Source organism: Malaya genurostris, chromosome 2 (assembly GCF_030247185.1).
Source record: "Malaya genurostris strain Urasoe2022 chromosome 2, Malgen_1.1, whole genome shotgun sequence".
Lineage (NCBI taxonomy): Eukaryota > Metazoa > Arthropoda > Insecta > Diptera > Culicidae > Malaya > Malaya genurostris.
In genome coordinates this window covers 21,927,997-21,948,047 of record NC_080571.1, presented here as the reverse complement: position 1 = coordinate 21,948,047, position 20,051 = coordinate 21,927,997, and the positions used below count along the sequence as shown (strand labels likewise).

The following is a 20,051-nucleotide window of genomic DNA, read 5'->3' as shown; positions in this document are numbered from 1 at the left end:
CCAGGGGTGGTCGCTCAAGCTCAAAATGAATAAAAAGTTCCGATGTTTTCTTGTTTAGCGATGTACTATTTTTTATCGTTCAGCAAAGATATTTTGTGGTTCTTTGAAAAGTTTGAAATTTTGTAAATAGCGTTTTTGGCTCTTTCGACTCAAAAGATTACCGACCCCTGTACAGTGTAGACCGATTAAACGAATGAATTGCTCAAAACTGGACGCATCTGAAACTAAATCGAATCGAATTTTCGCGCAAGTGCGAAAACCTGGTCGTTTCGATTTTCCTAATGCAGCAACACGATGAAATTTTGAATCTCGAAGGATTCCTGGAGGCAGTATGAATGTGATATTTTCTTTCTCGAAAAGACTAGTAAGACATTTAGAAGCTAGTAAGTTGTAAAAGCTTTATTGGTTACTTCCGTTGGATGATTCTGACATAAACGATATTAATAAGAATTAGGAGTTCTTGAATGTGCCAAGTGCCTTAAATTAGCTGTTAGGTGAGTGGAAAACGAAACACGTTACATAGTATGGTTTACGCATTAGTACAAGGGAGCAAAATTATCCTTTAAGGCTGCTCATACCGGCACGCATGATCTCATCCACCAGAAGCAAATTGCTTGCTATGACAGTGCATGAGTTGAGAATTTGTTTCTTAACAATGTAATTATCATAAACGCCCAGATCGACCGGTTTCATTGGTTCCCCCGTGGACAAGTCCAATCCAATCGGGTCACCACTCAAACGGCTCTCTTCCTGTAGACGTACGATGGTGTCCTGCGCATCGTAACCGCTGTTGACGGCCAACACCTTGGGAATGACCAACAAAGCATCGGCATAGGCTTGGATTGCGAGGCGTGTTTTTCCCTTGACATCCTTGGCGTATTCCTTTAGTTTGTTGTGAATACGCACCTCGAAGGCACCTGCTCCCGGTACCAGCTTTTGATCCTCGATGGCATTGTTAATTGAACGAAGACCATCCCGAACGGCGTCTTTGATCTGCGTTAGAGTGTACTTGTTTGGACCTTTCATCAGAATCGTCACCGACTGGGGATTTTTGCAGTCCTCCACGAATGTGTACTTAGTTTCCCCAAGCACATGTTCGTACACCAACCCAGCATATCCAAGACTAGTTTCGTCCATATTATCGAATGAATTTAGGGCCAATCCACCGCAAGCCAAAGCTAAGCGCTCCATGTTGCGGCGCTTGGCACGACGTAAAGCCATGATTCCTTCTTTGGCCAGTAAATCCAACGACATCGGATCGATACCCTTCTGATTGATGACAACAAATGTCTTATTTGTTCCTTCGCAAACCTTACGCTTCAGTTCAATCACTTTCTTAACACGTTCCTCGATGAATTCCCGTTCGGCCAAAACAAACTTCTCTCGCTCCTCTGCAGTTTTGTAGAAGAATCCGGAATTGACCTCGCTCTTTTCGTACTCCAGCGAAACATTGCAGGTTAGAATGTACGCATTCTCCAATCGTTTTGGCATGTCCGGGTGACGGGAACCGTGATCCATGACAATTCCTTTCACCAACTGAGTATCGGTAGCCGACTTATGCTGCATCTCCATAAGCTCGACCATATGCAAATCAACCGGTTTTCCCTCTGTTCGAATGGCCAGTACAGCATCGACGCAAACCTCAGTCAATAAATCCGCCAGTTGTGGATGAACCTTGGTTCTCAACGAAGTGCGAGCAATGCTCAGTAAACTTTCCCTGTTAACCTCGATCGGACAGGACATTTCATCGAGGATCTGCAGTGCTTGCAGGCGAGCTTGGTCGAATCCTTCGGCCAAGATTCGCGGATGCAATCCGTCGGCTATGTAAAGATCAGCCTGCTTCAGCAGCTCACCGATGATCAACACCGTCGAGGTGGTTCCATCGCCAGTCATGTCGTCCTGCGCTGTACTGGCACGGGCAATAAGGGAAGCCGTCGGATGCTGAATTTGCATCTCGTGTAGCAGCACATTTCCGTCTTTGGTGATTTTAATGTCACCGGCACCGGAGACCAACCTGAAAATAACAGCATTGAGGTTATGAAACATGAGTCATCTGCGAATAATTGATTTCTTCTTGATTTTGAGTAGACAAATTTTAGTACATAAAATTTATAACACAATCAAATAATTCTCAACTAAATCTTACAACTGAACCTCCCGAGAACGGAAATATTTTAAAATCCATTCCCACCTGAGACCCCGTACTCACATTTTCATGGTACCTTTCGGTCCCAGATTGGTTTTCATCACATCTTGAATACCCTTTGCGGCACCGATATTGACGGCTAGGGCCTGAGCAGCGCGAGCAAACTCGGCCTTTGGATTAAGCAGACTAATTGAAGCCATTTTCACAGACGATTCACGGAAAATTCGAGAGCTCTATCAGAACACGAAAGGATTTTGCGAAGAAAAGAAAACCACGGGAGCTACCGTTTCTGCGATACGATGAAAACAACAAGGAAAATCACACGCTTTCGATGTGACAGTAAGGGGTAGGACATGAAAATTGTGGAGTGCGTTCTCAATCTACACACTCGACGAAAGTTCAGAAATCCAGGGCTGAGAGCAAGGAGAACGGATTTTTTTACATTGATAAAAATTTGCACGATCGATTCATATGTAAAGAACACTTCAATTTAATGATGAACATCAAGTGATGTGTTTTGCTATTAAATCGAACTGCATGTGTTCATTTGAAGCTAATCACATTAAATTACCTATTGCGGAAGGATTTTTCAAAGAACATTTGGTGGATATTTTTACAAAGTGGGACAAAATAAAATCAATCCTAAAGTGGGCCAAAATACCTATGTTACCCTAACAGAGGAGAGTTAGCCACTGTACAAATTATGACTAACCTCACAGACTTATTGCATTTAACCAATTTTAAATAGCTCACGTTTCATAATATTTTAAAAACCATGGAATGGTTTTCGAAAGATTTTGTAATATTTAGTAAATGCTAAAAAAACTCAAAAAACGAAATCAGTTGAAGCCTACACAAAAAAATTCTTTTTCGATGTTCAGTAATTATTTTTACTGTTACGAATCATGAAATATTTTTACTCGACGATCTGTAAAATTTATCCAATTCACTGTCATCCATCGCTGAGCTACCGAATTTCGGCAAATCGTATAAAAATATTCTGACACACTCGTTTTTATACTACTCACATGATCTGTAAACCTTGAAATGTCATAATTTTTTTCCAATTCAGTAAAAGTTTTACGAATTTTCAGTAAATAAATTGATAATAATGAAGAATTTCAGTTAACATTACTAATTCGATCGGTACGAATCATATCTGTCAAACTGTTTTATTAATATTTCAGCTGTTGCGTTAGTTTCGATTTCGATTGAGAATTCAGTCTTGTGACGAAAATTCACCTATATATTGCAACTGTGACAACAAAAATTTTTGAAATGCAAATTATTCTTTATTAATGCAATCAAGATATGATGCATTTGCATGCATTTCTACTTTAATGTAAATAAATAATGTAAAAAAATAACAGCTCCTCTAAATCCGATGCATACTTTTGTGCACTTTTGAATATTTCATTTTATCGAATGAATTCAAATTATAAATTGAAGGTCCGTGTTGGTTTCAAAAAAAGATCAATAGATCAATTATGATAGGAAGATGGATTTACCGATCGTTTAACAAATAGAACTTTTACTGAACTGCCCGAATAAAACGGAGCCATACCTTTACGTCTACAGGAATTATATTTTGAGGATAAGTTATTTTCCTGGAACTGAAGAATTGTGTTATATATACATTCAATCTCTGCAGGGGCTTTTTGACGAAAGCAAAACATGCTCCAAATCTCCTTCCATTTATGCCTTTCCTGATAAATAGGTATATGTTCACATTTTCAATACATATAGGCAGACCCTGTCAGCTTGGAGCGATCTCAATCTTCAGTTCAGCAACGCCATCGCACGGCATCACATTCCAAGCAACAATTCGAATGCCTAATGGTTTTGATTGTAATTTATAGGAGTTTTGTAATTGAGTTTTTAATCACCACCTGTTTTATGACGACTATAATAAATGTCTCCTTTGACAAGCAATATCATAGTTTTTAATGCTTCTATAAAACTTTTTACCCAGACTAACAACTGGACTAAAAAGTACGGGTGTGTAATGTCAGAGACATAACTGGATGTCGTGAATACGAATATGACACACTTTATTTATGCTTCCGAATTCGAATTGGTAGTTCATCGATTGTTTGAATTGTGCAACTTTCCCCTCTTTCATTACTAGAAATTTAAACGATGCGCCTAGACTAAATTACAGATTAGTTACATTAAACATTCTGAAACGCACTTAAATACTATGAAATAAGCAGTATAGTTCTTTATGGTGACGATTTGAGTTAGTTCAGCACGCAGACTCTGAATTCTAAACCCATATTCCAGAACTAAGCTCTAAAACATGAAGACGATTTGTTCTGTATAAAATGTTCAAAACGACGTATGTAACAATGAGAGATTCTCTTTGTTTACTTTCTCTTTTGATTTTAACGGCACTCTTAGCAATCCTTCTCTCCAATTATTTACCGATAATAATAACTAAAGCTATTGTCTTTAATCTGCTTTGGAGAAATGATCGAAAAAAGCAGGAATATTTCGCAATAATAGAAAGAGAAAGTAAACAAAGAGAATCTCTCAATGTTACATACGTCGTTTTGAACATTTTATACAGAAATGATGGCAGGTGCTCTCTCCGTCGCTGATGGTTCAACTCTCGCGATGGCAGTCTGCTCGCCTTGAAGGCTAGCAAACGAATGAAAGCTGCTACCTGAGCGTTTGAGGTTTTAACCACGCAAAAGGCGCTCTCTCCGTCGCTGCTGGTTGATGGTTTAACCAAATACAAATAATAATACCCCTAAGTCCCATATAAACGAATCGCCAATGTTTGGTTCACAGCATGAACAAGTAAGCCTAGCAAATATCTCCCTTTCGTTGCGATAGTGTGAAAATGTGAAAGGAGATCTTTTCTGGCAACGCTTTATGCTAGTTGCTACGGTGCAAAACAAACTTGTTTGTTTATCGTTGCTGTATTAAACTGCAACAATCAGTCCAAATATCGCCGGCTAATAAACCGAGTAGCTTTCGTAATGGTAATGATATTCATATTTCCATTCTACTTCAATTTAGTATTATGTATTTCAGCATACAGAATTTATAGATGCTGTTCTATTAGGGGAGTGGGCTCTTCGTATTTTCATGGACCAGTTCAAATTCCATCATAAGGACGATGCTTTATAACATATCAAACTGCAGGAACAGGAATTCAGTAAATAAAACTCAACTCCGACTGCAAATATATAAGCTCATAAGCCACACACACATGTACACCATATATATATATATATATATATATATATATATATATATATATATATATATATATATATATATATATATATATATATATATATATATATATATATATATATATATATATATATATATATATATATATATATATATATATATATATATATATATATATATATTGTGAATAAATGGTAATGATGCAGTTGATGGAATGTATTTTTATTCTGTAACCTCACTTTGATAAATATACTGACTTATTAATGAACCGACCTTCGTACCGTTTCTCAACTCAAATCAGTTGCAAATATCTTCCACTTTGATATGCCATCGTGATCGTTGTCAATTTTGACAAAGGATTTTTAAAATTGGGTCTAACCGGGAATCATCTAGAGTCTGCTGAAAAACATAAGAGATTGTTTAGCAGAATTTAAAATGTTTTTTTTAAACCTTACTTTTCTTATAACCGACATCAGTTCATCGATTCGCACCAATTCCTCGCTAACAACGCCTGTTGGCCCATTATCATCAGTAGTACGTTTTTTGACGGCGCTCACTTGTTGCATCAGTTCCTGTTCCTTCATCTCTAGATCAACAAGCACTGTGTTCGTTTTGCTGATCATTGAATTAACTTGTTTGTACAGCATTTGGCTGCGCGCGATTCTTTTACCTTCATCTCTCCAGTTTTACAATACCTCGGTTAAGATTATAGTTCTTCTGACTTCGCTTGTGTTTACATATTTTTCACTATAATAAACAGTAACTATAGTGAACTTGTTCTTACCCTTCAGTGTTGCTAGTTTTATAGGAAATTCGTTAAAGTACATTGTCACTCTGACAGTGTATCATGACAATGTACCGCACGATGCAAAATGTGTCCTTGAAAATTTGTTGGAGTACTCCGTATTATAATTTGTATTTGGTTTAACTCTCGCGATGGCAGTCTGCTCGCCTTGAAGCCCAGCAAGCGAATGAAAGTTGCTACCTGAGCGTTTGAGGTTTTAACCACGCAAAAGGCGCTCTCTCCGTCGCTGCTGGTTGATGGTTTAACTCTCGCGATGGCAGTCTGCTCGCCTTGAAGGCCAGCAAGCGAATGAAAGTTGCTACCTGAGCGTTTGAGGTTTTAACCACGCAAAAGGCGCTCTCTCCGTCGCTGCTGGTTGATGGTTTAACTCTCGCGATGGCAGTCTGCTCGCCTTGAAGGCCAGCAAGCGAATGAAAGTTGCTACCTGAGCGTTTGTGCTTTTAACCACGCAGAAGGCGCTCTCTCCGTCGCTGCTGGTTTAACTCTCGCGATGGCAGTCTGCTCGCCTTGAAGGCCAGCAAGCGAATGAAAGTTGCTACCTGAGCGTTTGAGGTTTTAACCACGCAAAAGGCGCTCTCTCCGTCGCTGCTGGTTGATGGTTTAACTCTCGCGATGGCAGTCTGCTCGCCTTGAAGGCCAGCAAGCGAATGAAAGTTGCTACCTGAGCGTTTGTGCTTTTAACCACGCAGAAGGCGCTCTCTCCGTCGCTGCTGGTTGATGGTTTAATCGACGACACGACCAGGCACTCCGAAGAAAAATTGGCAATGAAATTGTCTGTTAACGATTCACCGCCAGTTACCGCAAATATAGCGACCCCTTGATAATGATAAAAATAATCTTCTTGAGCAACACTGTTTAGGTTGCTACAAACTAGTTACCAAGGAGCTCCAAAGTAAATAAACAAACAATTTAAAAAAACGCAAAAGATACGCGAATGGTACACATTTTACAGATTTTGTTCAATATTTCAGTAACTTCTACTGTGAAATCCAAAGAAGGTCATCTTTCCATTGTACGCAATGGAAATGCTAACCAGTCAACATGTTCTAGCTTCAATGGTTTTGTAAAAAATCAAATTCATGATCGAGAAATATAAACAATTTATCGATCGAGCATTTTTTAATGTTCTAACGGTAATGATGTACGGATACAAAAATAAAAAATAAATTTGTTCCCGACGGTCTGGATTGAATTCTAGAATATATCTAGGCCAACCCGCGCCCTGATTCAGACATAGGTTCCCCCATTCTCGTTCGGTAGAATGGCGCTCCAATTTCGGGAAGGTCCCGGCACGACGGTTATTCAAGGTAGAACGTGTACAATCACTATCCTCCACAATACGGTCACTATGACCGGTACACGCTTGATAGTAGCTTCAAAAGAGATTGACGCATCGATCGGCGTGATTCACGAAATCACGTTCCGTATCATCGTACATAGAAGGTCCGAAAGAATCGGAAATCCGCATTTCTTCTGGTTCACAGAAACAATTTGTTTTTGTTTTGAGATTATTTATATAGTCCGTTCCATTAAAAAACATACGTAGCCATGGTTATGGTAACTGTTATCTAAAATCAACAGTTTTCTACTTTTGTTGCCAGTTTCAATAGATTTTCAAGCAACTTCGTTTTGACATTACCAGTTACTGAGGGGTAGCTGCATTTTCGATACAGTTTAGATAGACGAGTGGCAGGTCGTGTCGTCGGTTTAACTCTCGCGATGGCAGTCTGCTCGCCTTGAAGGCTAGCAAGCCAATGAAAGCTGCTACCTGAGCGTTTGAGGTTTTAACAACGCAAAAGGCGCTCTCTCCGTCGCTGCTGGTTGATGGTTTAACTCTCGCGATGGCAGTCTGCTCGCCTTGAAGGCCAGCAAGCGAATGAAAGTTGCTACCTGAGCGTTTGAGGTTTTAACCACGCAGAAGGCGCTCTCTCCGCCGCTGCTGGTTGATGGTTTAACTCTCGCGATGGCAGTCTGCTCGCCTTGAAGGCCAGCAAGCGAATAGCAGCCCTTACACGTGACAATATTATTGTCAATACAAGGAGTATTGACAATACTTTTGATCGTGTAAAGGAAACTTCATTGGATTGACGAAAATATTGTCAAAAAATCAAAACTGCTCATCAATCCGACAATACTTTCTCTCCAGAGAAGAAACTGTCAAATATGTGCAATGAACTCTTCTCTCAATGCTTCAATGTTCAGTTGCAATATTTTAAGCTTCAAACGCTTGATTTGTTCGAAAAATGCGGACTCAAGTTACCAAGTCAATTGGATTGACGGTATTGACAATACTTTGGATTGACAATAATATTGTCTCGTGTAAGGGCAGCTAAGGAAAGTTGCTACCTGAGCGTTTGAGGTTTAACCACGCAAAAGGCGCTCTCTCCGTCGCTGCTGGTTGATGGTTTAACTCTCGCGATGGCAGTCTGCTCGCCTTGAAGGCCAGCAAGCGAATGAAAGTTGCTACCTGAGCGTTTGAGGTTTTAACCACGCAAAAGGCGCTCTCTCCGTCGCTGCTGGTTGATGGTTTAACTCCCACGACGTCTGCTCCCATCGAACGCACGAAAAGAAATGATCGATTCTCACCACGGTTCCGCTTTTATACGCATTCAGTTGAAGATATGTGCCTGACTACCTCAAAATCGTCGTCCTTGCGCGAAAAACCCAAGTGAAAGTAAAGTTTTCCGCATTATTTTGAAATTTTGAGAAAACTTAATTTTTGAGTTGTTTGTGGTTATCTCACACTGTTCAAAATATTATCCCAAATTCCTGATCATATTTTTGATGAAATGGTGAATGAATTATGTTGCTACCATTAATACAAGTCGAGATATTCACGATTAAGTTCTGCCCATTCTTCCATATGGCTAATTTTGAGAAGGCATCCCATAGTAAAGTAAGTCGTATTCACGACAAAAATAAAACACTTTGTACTGGAATAAAACCATGCAAACACTTTTAATATTGCTTTCAAACATTTTCTTTAAAACATTATTGTCAGTTAAATTCTTTCATAAATCTAGTTTTATGTGTGTGCGTATTCATTGGATGACAGTTTTACTCAGAGCAAATTTGAGGGTTCTAAAGTACATTTATGACACATTTGTTGTGGGCTATTTAATTTATTGCTTCTTAGGATAAGCGTAATTTGCATTAAAGAAAATTTCATGGCCGCCATTATGATGTCCTATACCGTAGCATTTATTGACATCAAATAAACTTCGAAATGCAAAAACGGATAAAAATGATGGGCGTTAATGATTCATTTTCAGAACATATACACAAGTTTTAATGCCACGAAATAGTTTTGTACAAAAATTATTTTCAAAAATCATGGAGATTGTTGCAAAAACTGCATTTATTTCAAGGCGATTAGTTGTTATTCTTATTTTTATCCAAACATTCACGATAAAAATAAAAGCGCATGAAGTTTTTACGTTCGGAAAAAACCTCAAACTTGTAAATAAAATCTAATATATTCTTACTGATTGCATTCAAAGCAGACATGATACACACATAGCCATGGAAAATATTATCAAAACGACAATTTATTCATAGCGGAATTCATTCCTTCCGAATAAATTGAATGTTTATCGTAAAGCTGGTTCTAAAATTTTCTTGAATTTGGAGTTTTAACGCAGGTTTATGCTAATTCTTTACTTTGCTTTATAAACCTTATGAAGAATGGTCAGTAGGCTTTCGTGGAGTTTGAAGGTCTAATGCAAGATTTATTATGTAGCATTGAAAATAGCTACAAGTATTTATTAACATTAAAATTGTTACTTGGGATTTAACGTATCATGTCAATTGTATGGGTGCGCAGTGCTGCTGTTTTGGCGCGCACGAAATTGACATTTCTCTTCCCTACTTCTATGTACGAGATTCGATGCGGACTCGCCTGAGGGCACCATGCTCGCAAAAAAGGATGTTGCCAATAATTTGTTCGGGAAATGTGAGAGCTGAATATCTTGTTAATATGATGTCTTTGATATAGGGTAAAATATTTTCCTTATTACTCCTAAAATAATAAGTTGAATTAGAAATAAATAGGATAATCAGTCGGCTTACATCTATCAATCTAACGATGTGTTTAGGTTTAATTAATTGGTTAAACATGACTGAGAACATTTTACAGCTCACGAAGAACATATTTTACAGCTTACGACGTTTATATATTTACTGATCTTTTGTAAATTTTACGTAACGTCGGTGAGAAACGACGAAAAAGTCGGTATAATTATGACAGGAAGATGTATGGTGCACTTTACCAATCGATCAATGAGGATGAATTATAGCCATCAAGACAGCGACTACTTTAATCGAGAGTCTACATTTAAATAACTTCGTTATATATACAGATTCCCGGTCAGCTTTTCTTATGCTGGAAAGTGCTTTTGAAGCCAAGCGTGGTGACGATACATTGATCGAAATACTTACAATCTGCTCGAAACGGAATTTATCCATACAGTGGATCCCAAGTCATGTCGAAATATATGAAAACGAGGTAGCGGATCAACTAAAGCAGCACTCACATGCGACAGAGTTCTAGATAACAAAATCCTTTTGACGGATGCATTTTTGTACTTCAAACAAAAATTATTGAAAAGTAGTAACGAATTGTATAAATTTTATTCGGAAGAAAAGGGCAAAACCTTCTATGAAATACAAAATACTTTCTCTACTAAACCTTGGTATATCAAGAAACAAATACGCGGTAGTGACATCAGACTCATCAACCGCTTAATGGCTGGTCACGATTATTCGAACTACTGGCTAGCACGAATGAAAATTATAACAGATCCTAACTGCGATATCTGTGGAGAAGCAGAAACTGATGAACACGTAATACTGCACTGCACTAAATATAACATAAGCAGGATGAATTACAACTTCGATAATAGATTTAGAACATTAATTTCAGCATTCAAAACAAGTGACATGAGCATATACAAAGAAATAGTAAAATTTGTACGGGACAATAAACTAAAATTTTAAAGTAAACACACAACCTCTTTCAAGCAAACGCGAAAACAGGGCATATAGTCGCACGGCTGGCCCTCTCCTCGAACTGACAGCCGTCAGTTCAACAAGATGAAGAAGAAGAGGATGAATTATTGTTCCGTTCCATTCTCTCTTATTGTTTGCGACATTTACGGTTTTTGTTTCGCCGCTTTAGGCGACGATAGAAATTTTTTAACACACTTTACCCTATAACTCCGTATGTGAGAGTGAAAATGAAATTCTGGAATTCCGTATGAGATCACAAGACCTTTCATTTGAACCTAAGATTGTGGAAATCGGTTAAACTATCACTGAGAAAAGTGAGTAGGATCTATTTCGGAATCGGTTCAGTAGAAGTTTTAGAAAATTATTTTAAACACCTGCAATTTTTCGTTACTACAGTATATCATAACATAACCATAAACTATATTGCAGAAACATATCATATTATACTTTGTAGTTGAACAAAAACCGTGGTTATTGTTGATTCAAAAACATACCATAACAAATGGTGTTACAACAACACAAAAGATTTTTAAACAATTCGAACTGTACCAGTTTCTATTTTTAATTATGCGGGAAGCTAAGATCCCAATATTATTGAACTACTTCCTAAAGTTCGATTCAGACTATCCGTCACCTTCCGTCACAGTCAACATCCTTCATCGTCCCATTAATTACATGCATTCTTACGGAGACATTCACACGTAACGTCACCGCCACGGAACGTCTTGATGGACGAAGTGTGTGAACGTTCCGGTAAAGAAAGTATTTAACTAATTTTGACGGAAGGTGACGGTGACGAAAGGAGACGGAGCGTCTGAATCGAGCAAAATAGCTTTTGTCAGCCATCTGACACCGGTATTTTAACACCAGCCATTTGAAAGTACACCGATTAGGTTGAGCCCACCGCGTTTTGAGCCCCAAACACTGCGATATTTTGATACTCATCGCGATTCTAAAATTGTGAAAATTACTTCCACTTGATGTCCCAAAACACTATCTGCTGTATTTTAGGTAAACCGACAAGTTATTGTGAGAAAATCGACCCAAAATTCTCTAATTCTCGGTAACCGTGAAACAATTGCATTACTAATACCTTGTTTACGTTGCACGTACGTTGCAGCTGATTTTGAAGTTCCGACTTAGATCTCAAAAGGCGCAAAAGGCCGACTTTTGTACACTCTCATTCAACATAACTCAAAATTGAGTGTTACCATCTATCTACTCATTTTTAAGTTAAGAGACGAAGCTTTCAAAATTTTAGTATTTTCACTCAAAATATGGAAAAAATATTTTTTTTCAAAATTTTAGTGAGTTTAACGCAAAACTTGAGTTCCTTGTACTAAAAAAAACATCCTTATTCGTAAATGTTTATATACAAAGTTATTCTTCTTTCTTTTAAATGGAAAGCGAATAAAAAGTGATTCAAAACCGTTTCCTTTTGACCGGTTTGGAGTCGAAATTGAACGATGTTGATATCCTTATGTTGTACTTCTCACTTAGCATAATTGAAACCATAAAATTTCTATGAAAACATCTATGATTGATGGTTTATGGTTTCAAAAACCAGATCTAGAAATGGCAATAAAAAACGACGTGTTCTGGCATCCTTAAATTCGATAAGAATATTCCGATAAAGAAAACGAACTGAACTGCTAGAAGTATTTTTTTACTCAAATGTTTGAAGACTCAACGCTTACTCTATTGTATGAATAAATACGAGAGAACTCATGTCCTGAGAAAATTTTACTCAAATTTTGACATATCTCGGGTAATTTTTCAAAAGGGCGTATAAGAAGATAGTTTCTCTTTGTTTAGTTTCTCTTCTATTAATTACCAAGCGGTTTCCACGTTTGTGATATTGTTTCAGTTTATGAATTTGAGTGATCGCAACTCAAACCATGATTTATGTTCAAAGAGCATATTGAAGACAAACACGAGAAAAGGTCCTAAGTGCAAATGACAGTTTCTCTTTGTTTACTTTCTCTTTCGAGTATTACGGTCCAATCTGCAATCTTTCCATCTAACACTTTACATAGGATAATAGCAAAAACCATCAACTTTCGATATGCACTGTAGAATTTGTTGGCAATTACTGGAATTTGCCGTAATAATTGAAAGAGAAAGTAAACCAAGCAAGACAAACATTTCAAAAGGTCCTATCTGACAATTTATTAAATTTCATGATAACAGTGTAGGAACAGTTATCTAACGGTAAACTTATGATTTCCATTAAAAACACTGATTTTTTCTAATTGTTGCTATAAAATTATTGATACATGCAAAACGACCAATCTGCTTTACCGACAATATCGCACAGTTCTGTTGATTGGACGTTTGACGGATGAGTAGTCCAATCTGACAATAAAAAAAACATTCTGAAAGTGCAGTTCGGACTTTTCAAACACGCATGGAAAAATAAAAACTTAATCTAAATTTCGTGGATTTACCAATTTTTGGAAGTTATGCATCCATCGCTGGACAACATTCAGCTATTATTAGGTAAGAATACTAAGTGAAGTTGTTTTGTGCTTTCAATTGTAGAATATTTTCAGATGCTGCAGATACCATTTCACATCGGTTGGATAATAATGTCGATCATGGTGATGTGATTGTGAATGCTTCGAGCTATCTCAGCCCGCATTATCCTCTGAAAAAAAATTTACCTACGTATAACTTCGAGCGAAATGTTACTTCGAAGAAAATTTCGAAAGGTAATCATTGGCAAAGACAGCATTTTGGATCGTCCAACAATGGTAAATGTATATTCTGAAAATTAACAACAGTCATAAATATCTTTGTCAACTCATATCATAACCGTAGATCACAATTCAACTTTACGAACAAAAGGATCGGCTCGACGGTCACTTAATTTCCAACATATTACTGCCGAGTTCCATCGTAACAACGAAAGGTACGAACGTAGCACACAAGTTTCCTCTCAACGTTATGATGGTGTTGGCTTTGCGAATGATCGTACGTCAAATTGGGTAGAGGAGCATGTCCACATACAAAACAACGAATATGAAATAGTAAAAGCATCTATCTGTGGTAAAATGTACTGTGTGGCTACACGATAAGTTATATTTATTATAGATTTCATCCAAAGATTCGTCAGATTTACCCTCAATCATCCGCAAAACTAATAAAACAGCGACTGTAGAGGAATCTAAAAATGTCGATTATAACCTTTTGTGTCGGGAAGAAACTTCCAATTACTTTAACAGTAGCGTTTATAGTGCAGACCGAAAAAAATATTTGTGCGAGAGTCAGATGGAAGAATCCATGAGGCGTAATATTATAGCCACTGATCATCCTTACGTTCAGCGACAAGACTGTCCGATTGTTGATTCGGGTTATCTTATAAGGCAAAACGAAAAATTAAGTGGAATTGCCACTTTAAAAAGTTCTAATAGCAACGAAGGTAATTTTCAACTGTATTAAAAATTATTCGTTATTAAAATCCATATACAGTTGTGAGCAGACATCTATGGTCCCGATCAAAAAATATGAGCGGAATTGAAATGTTGCGCAATAGTTCCATCAGGAACACAGGTTATCGAATCTATTTCTACTACATTCGATGTAATTCTCATCATTTTCTTTTTTCATGTAGAAAATTTTTGGAAAACTGTTGACAAGCATATCTTTCCTAAATCCGGTTTAAATTATATTCCTTCATCTCCTAATCGATATAATTCTCGAACGACATTTACGACTGAGAAAAGTTTATGCACTGATCACATGAACACCTCAGTACCAACTTTTTCAAAAGTCGTTACTTCCACACCTTGCGTACAAGATGGAGGTAGCAAATTTTTGAGCGACCCATTAGTTGAAGAAGTGATGGTTGCAGAAGACGATCTTGATGCAGAACACAAGAACACATTCAGTGCCAGTACGGATATGAGTGGCACAAAAAATGATTCTTTTTCAGATGATGACATTTCGACAGGAAAATATGAATTTTTGAATGATCTCACAATATTCGAGTACTTTGAAAAGTACGTTGAGCCAAATGATGACGTTTCTTTGTCAATCGTTAAAGAACCTGAAGGCTCGTATGGTAAGTGATTGAATTCTTTGGCGGCAGCTTTCCAATCTATGTACAATGTTATAGCTAACCTACGACCTGAAGACGAGCTTTGCATCGATGTGGTAAACGAAGACTCATGCCATGTCAAGAAGAAAATTAAGGCGAGGCGGATGAATCAAAAACGCAAAGAGCTAGGTCTGTCGTATGTCCGCGATAATGGAATAGTTGTACCTGCACGCGAAGTTAAGACACCATGTAAATGTAGATTGAAATGTTACGAGAAATATGCTTTGAATACACGCCAGAAGCTACTTCGAAATCTTCTACGATTAAAAAATAACAGCCAAAATCAGTTTTTAGCGAATCACATAACAGTTAAAAGAACTGTCCGGCCACATGTGAGTAATAGTGAATCTTTTTGAACTTTCATCCAATCATTCTACATTCAATTTGTTTACTATATTCAATAGGTGGTGAACTCTAGGCGCAGTTACACCCGAGTTTATAAGATGCCCGGTATCAATGGTACAGTCAAAGTATGTAAGACTATGTTTCAAGCAACATACGACATCGGTAGTAGAAAAATACGTGTCCTTGCGGCAAAGATCATAACCGGATTAGGAATACCCACCGATGATGAACGTCAACAGAATAGTAATCGGAAACCGATTAGTCAGGAACATATACACTACATAAAACAGCACATTTTATCATTTCCTGCCTATGAAAGTCACTACACAAGGGAAAAATCAAGTAAACTATACCTCTCTAGTGATTTATCTATCCGACAGATGTATGAGTTGTACCAACACAAATGCGCTGTTCAAAATTTGGTTCCGGTTCACTATAATGCTTATCGTTTGATTTTCAATACCTTTAATTTGAGCTTCAGAAAGCCCAAATCTGATACCTGTGGTAAATGTGATCGCCTCATGGTTCAGATAAAAACAGCATCGGATACGAAGGAAAAACAGGAACTGAAGATGCTGCTTGAAAGTCATCAAGATGCTGCTAAAAGAATATATAACGAAAAAAGGAAAGATATAACCAACGCCAATAAAAATTCGACTATCAGAACATCTTCGTTTGACTTGCAAAAGCAACTCGCAACTCCACACCTGAAAAATGGTGAAGCATTTTATCGTAGGCAGTTGTACACTTATAATTTGACAGTTTTTACTTCTTACCTTGGCGAAAATATATCATCTTGTTATTTGTGGGATGAAACAAAGGCCAAGCGTGGATCCCAAGAAATTGGATCATGTATTCTTCAAGATTTAAGAAAGATTCCCGACACAGTCAACACTGTCATATATTACAGCGATCGATGTTCTGGCCAAAATAATAATAAAACTATAATATTCCTTTTCACTTATTTCATTGAATTAATGAAGCGACGTGGTACTACGTTGGAAGTTTTTCACAAGTTTATGCTTAGCGGCCATTCCCACATGGAGGTAGACACTGTGCATGCAGCAATTGAAAGGGCAAAGAAAAAATGTTCGGTTGATATAGAAATCCCCCACGATTGGGCTATATTTATTAGTTCGATCCGCCGGAAATTTCCTTTCAATGTAACCGAATTGGACCAAAAAGAAATGCTTAATTTGAAATCTTTAGATAATAGATACCAAATACCAAAATTCTCGACTGCAGGTAGGCCATTTAGAATGAAGGAAGTTATGATATTCCGGTATTCCACAGAATCTCCTGGACTAGTTGAATATAAAGCTGATGTTGAGGATGAAACATTCAGTAGCATTCAAGTTCTAAGAAACGCAGCAAGCGACGTTGACAATGTTATTTTAAAACCAATTTCGGATCAACCAATAGAGTTACCGAGCGCAAAGCTAGAAGATTTGAGGAAACTTATGCCTTACATCAAACGAAAGGAATATTACTCTACATTTCTTAAAACATTGGTAGCACCGAAGAGAGGTAGACGAGGAAAGAATGCTGTGATTGACCATTTTGATGCAGATCAAGATCCAATGGAGGATAGCGATTGTGACGAATAAGAACATCAAGAGATTTAGAGCAATCGATCAACTTTGTGCTTATAAATTTGCTAAATCTAAGTCAAATAACATTATTATTATTTGTTTTACCCCGGTGGTAATACCATTATTATGGTAAACTACAAATAAAATATACTAACATGTTGAAGTTCTCTTTTTTTAATAACACGAAAATACCTTATTAAACTCAACATCAGAGTGAATTTCAATATTATTCTAAATCTATTCACAAATGTTGTCCAGTTCAGGATCTCAACATCATTCATATCTGAACCAAGAACAAACCTGTGTTCTGTTTTATGTTGACCAGATTTAAATCTGATTGATATTTTCTGATAGTAGATTTCATTCAGAATTTCCTCCGTGCCTCCGAAATCCGGCTTATTTGCAATGGTCGTATTGTTACCATATTGCACATCTCAGTTGACTGCATTTTCTAATGGTATGCCTTCCGAGAGCATCAGAACATAAATCTTATTGTTTTCTGTTGCAGTTCTCTGGTTGATCGTTAGTGTAGAGGTGCCCTATTAACAGATGAGACAAGAGGTTTTTTCAAACCGTTTTCGAACACAGTTCCCACAGAAAGCACTTACCTAATTGTACAGTTCGATGCATCCAAAAGAATCATCAAGGGTTGACAGCGTATTTAACACCAGAACTGTTCGATATTTGCATGTCACAAGCTTTTCTAAAAATCTATTTGTAAATATCATAACGGAACCGCTTCATGCCTTCGTGTTTTATTTTACGGTGGTACCCCTATTGTTTTTTGCTTAAAAAAGAGTAACACAAATTCTACACAAAAGCTCAAAACAATTTCTCCTCCCGTTCGACCGCACGTCGGAGTAACAGTTCGTGATATTGTATTTGTTTTCACTACAGAATAAAATTTATAAGTTCGTTTTTGTTCCAGAAAATATTTTAGTTTCATCACGGTCCTATGACACATGATGTATTTATAATGTCCTATTTGACAGGTCCTAACTAGTGATGCAATTTCATAAGGTTCTATGTAACAAACATGCAGATAAAAACAAGATAATGCAAATATAACAAAAATTGTATTGATAATCAAATTATATGACTGTTATGTAACATTATTGCGTTGCACGATAAATGTTATGATGGTATATACTTATTTAGCATTTGATTTCATCCACAAAATTTTAAACTGGTGATTTCCACAGTCACTGTGAATGTTATATAGGACCTTTTGTAATGTTTGTCTTGCAAGAGAAACTGTCACTTGCACTTGGGACCTTTTCTAATGTTCATCGAGATATAGTCTAATTAAAATTTGTTTGTGCTTGGTGCTGAACGCGTTCCAGTTTAATTCTTACCCCTCAAAGAATTCCAAACTTCATTATGTTTATGCGTGTTGACATTTTTACGACTGCATGTAACTTCGCCTGCCTGCCGTGTTGATGTTCTCTGTTCTAGTTTGTCGGAGAAAGTTAGTGTGTTAGTTTATTAGATTTTATTTTGTTTAAAGGGATCTCGCGGTTACCTTCGATAGGCACTGTAGAGCCCTACCGTACTGAGAATATTGTACGATCCCGGTCATGGTTGCTTCCGAATGGGACAGTAAGTATTAGGGGGTCAATAGTTCAATGTTTACAAAGATACAAACAGACGAATGCGCAAAAAACGATGACGAATCCATTTCGTGAAACTTCTTCTTGACTTGCTTTCAGATCTGCGAAAGCAGGCTCGCCATCTGGAAAATGATATCGATCTCAAGTTGATCGCCTTCAACAAAGTGGGAGTCGGTAGCGGTTCGTTAGGATCGTCTGCGAATGCCGAACCGGGTTCCGATGCTGATACGGCACCTCTACTCGGCGATCATGTATTCGAATCACTGTCGCTGGAAATCGAACAGATGCTGGATAAACTTTCTAGCATCAATGAAAAAATGTCCGAGATTCCTAGCAGTGGAGCAGCAGTAATGCATGTGCTGCAAAGACATCGGGAAATTCTGCACGTAAGTTTAATGCACATCGAAAAAATAAAATAAAACATTATTGCATTTCTTCTAGGGCTACCGACAAGAGTTTCTTAAAATTCAAGCCAATCACACAACCCGCATCGAACGGGAAGAACTGCTGCGTGGTTCCGGACTGGGTCCTTCTTCTGCAAGTTCGCCCGCAACGAGCGGATTGAGCCGAAGAGATATGTATTTGAAAGAGAACACTCACCTTCACAAGTGCGGTCCCAGCTTCTTTCAGGTGCTGAAAAATTTAACGCGAGTTTCTGTTTTTATCTTTCAGTTCGAGTTCCATGGTTAACGACCAGATTAGCATCGCAATGGAAACGAAGGAACATTTAAGTTCACAGCGGCAACATTTGAAGCGCTTCCAAACTAGAATGCATGACATTTCACATCGTTTTCCGATGATTTCTAGGTAAGCGACATACTTTTGCGATAATGTGCTCAAGAAAACTAGTGATCAATTTATTTTCAGTCTCGTTCAACGAATCAATATTCGTAAACGTCGAGACTCGTTGATTCTAGGAGGTGTGATTGCTGTGTGTACAATTTTGCTACTTCTCTATGCTTTTCACTGACCGTCGTAGAATGGCAGGAATGTGAGCTAAGGTCACATTTTAAACTTCACCTTTATTTTGTTCCCTTATTATTATTATTAATACTGGTTTATAATCACAACTGATAGTTTCTATATGTACACGGTATTGACTCATGTTACAAAAATAATCGATTCCAAGTAGGTCGAAACGAAAGAGTTCTAAACCAATAGCGCAATTACTAAAAACGGAATTATTGAGAAATATACTATTGAGTCACGGTTGTAATTTGTGATAGTATTTAATGATTCTGTT

General features: G+C 37.5%; 3 protein-coding genes across 3 annotated transcripts; 2 read left to right on the top strand and 1 right to left on the bottom strand.

Annotated features, from left to right (window-relative positions):
- Positions 1-372: 372 nt before the first annotated feature.
- Positions 373-2,457, bottom strand: LOC131430639 (T-complex protein 1 subunit zeta). Its single transcript, XM_058595748.1, has 2 exons — positions 2,210-2,457; positions 373-2,014 (listed from the first exon to the last, which is right to left on the bottom strand). The coding sequence occupies exons 1-2, from the start codon at positions 2,344-2,346 to the stop codon at positions 556-558; spliced, it is 1,596 nt and encodes a 531-aa protein (XP_058451731.1). The 5' UTR covers positions 2,347-2,457; the 3' UTR covers positions 373-555.
- Positions 2,458-13,496: 11,039 nt separating this feature from the next.
- On the top strand, positions 13,497-14,261 carry LOC131427300 (uncharacterized). Its single transcript, XM_058590362.1, has 3 exons — positions 13,497-13,661; positions 13,715-13,915; positions 13,983-14,261. Exons 1-3 carry the CDS (start codon positions 13,625-13,627, stop codon positions 14,237-14,239), a joined length of 495 nt encoding a protein of 164 aa, XP_058446345.1. The 5' UTR covers positions 13,497-13,624; the 3' UTR covers positions 14,240-14,261.
- Positions 14,262-18,570: 4,309 nt separating this feature from the next.
- LOC131429004 (Golgi SNAP receptor complex member 1) lies at positions 18,571-20,041 on the top strand. Its single transcript, XM_058593060.1, has 5 exons — positions 18,571-18,797; positions 18,908-19,194; positions 19,250-19,416; positions 19,481-19,615; positions 19,676-20,041. Exons 1-5 carry the CDS (start codon positions 18,776-18,778, stop codon positions 19,776-19,778), a joined length of 714 nt encoding a protein of 237 aa, XP_058449043.1. The 5' UTR covers positions 18,571-18,775; the 3' UTR covers positions 19,779-20,041.
- The last annotated feature ends 10 nt before the right edge of the window (positions 20,042-20,051 follow it).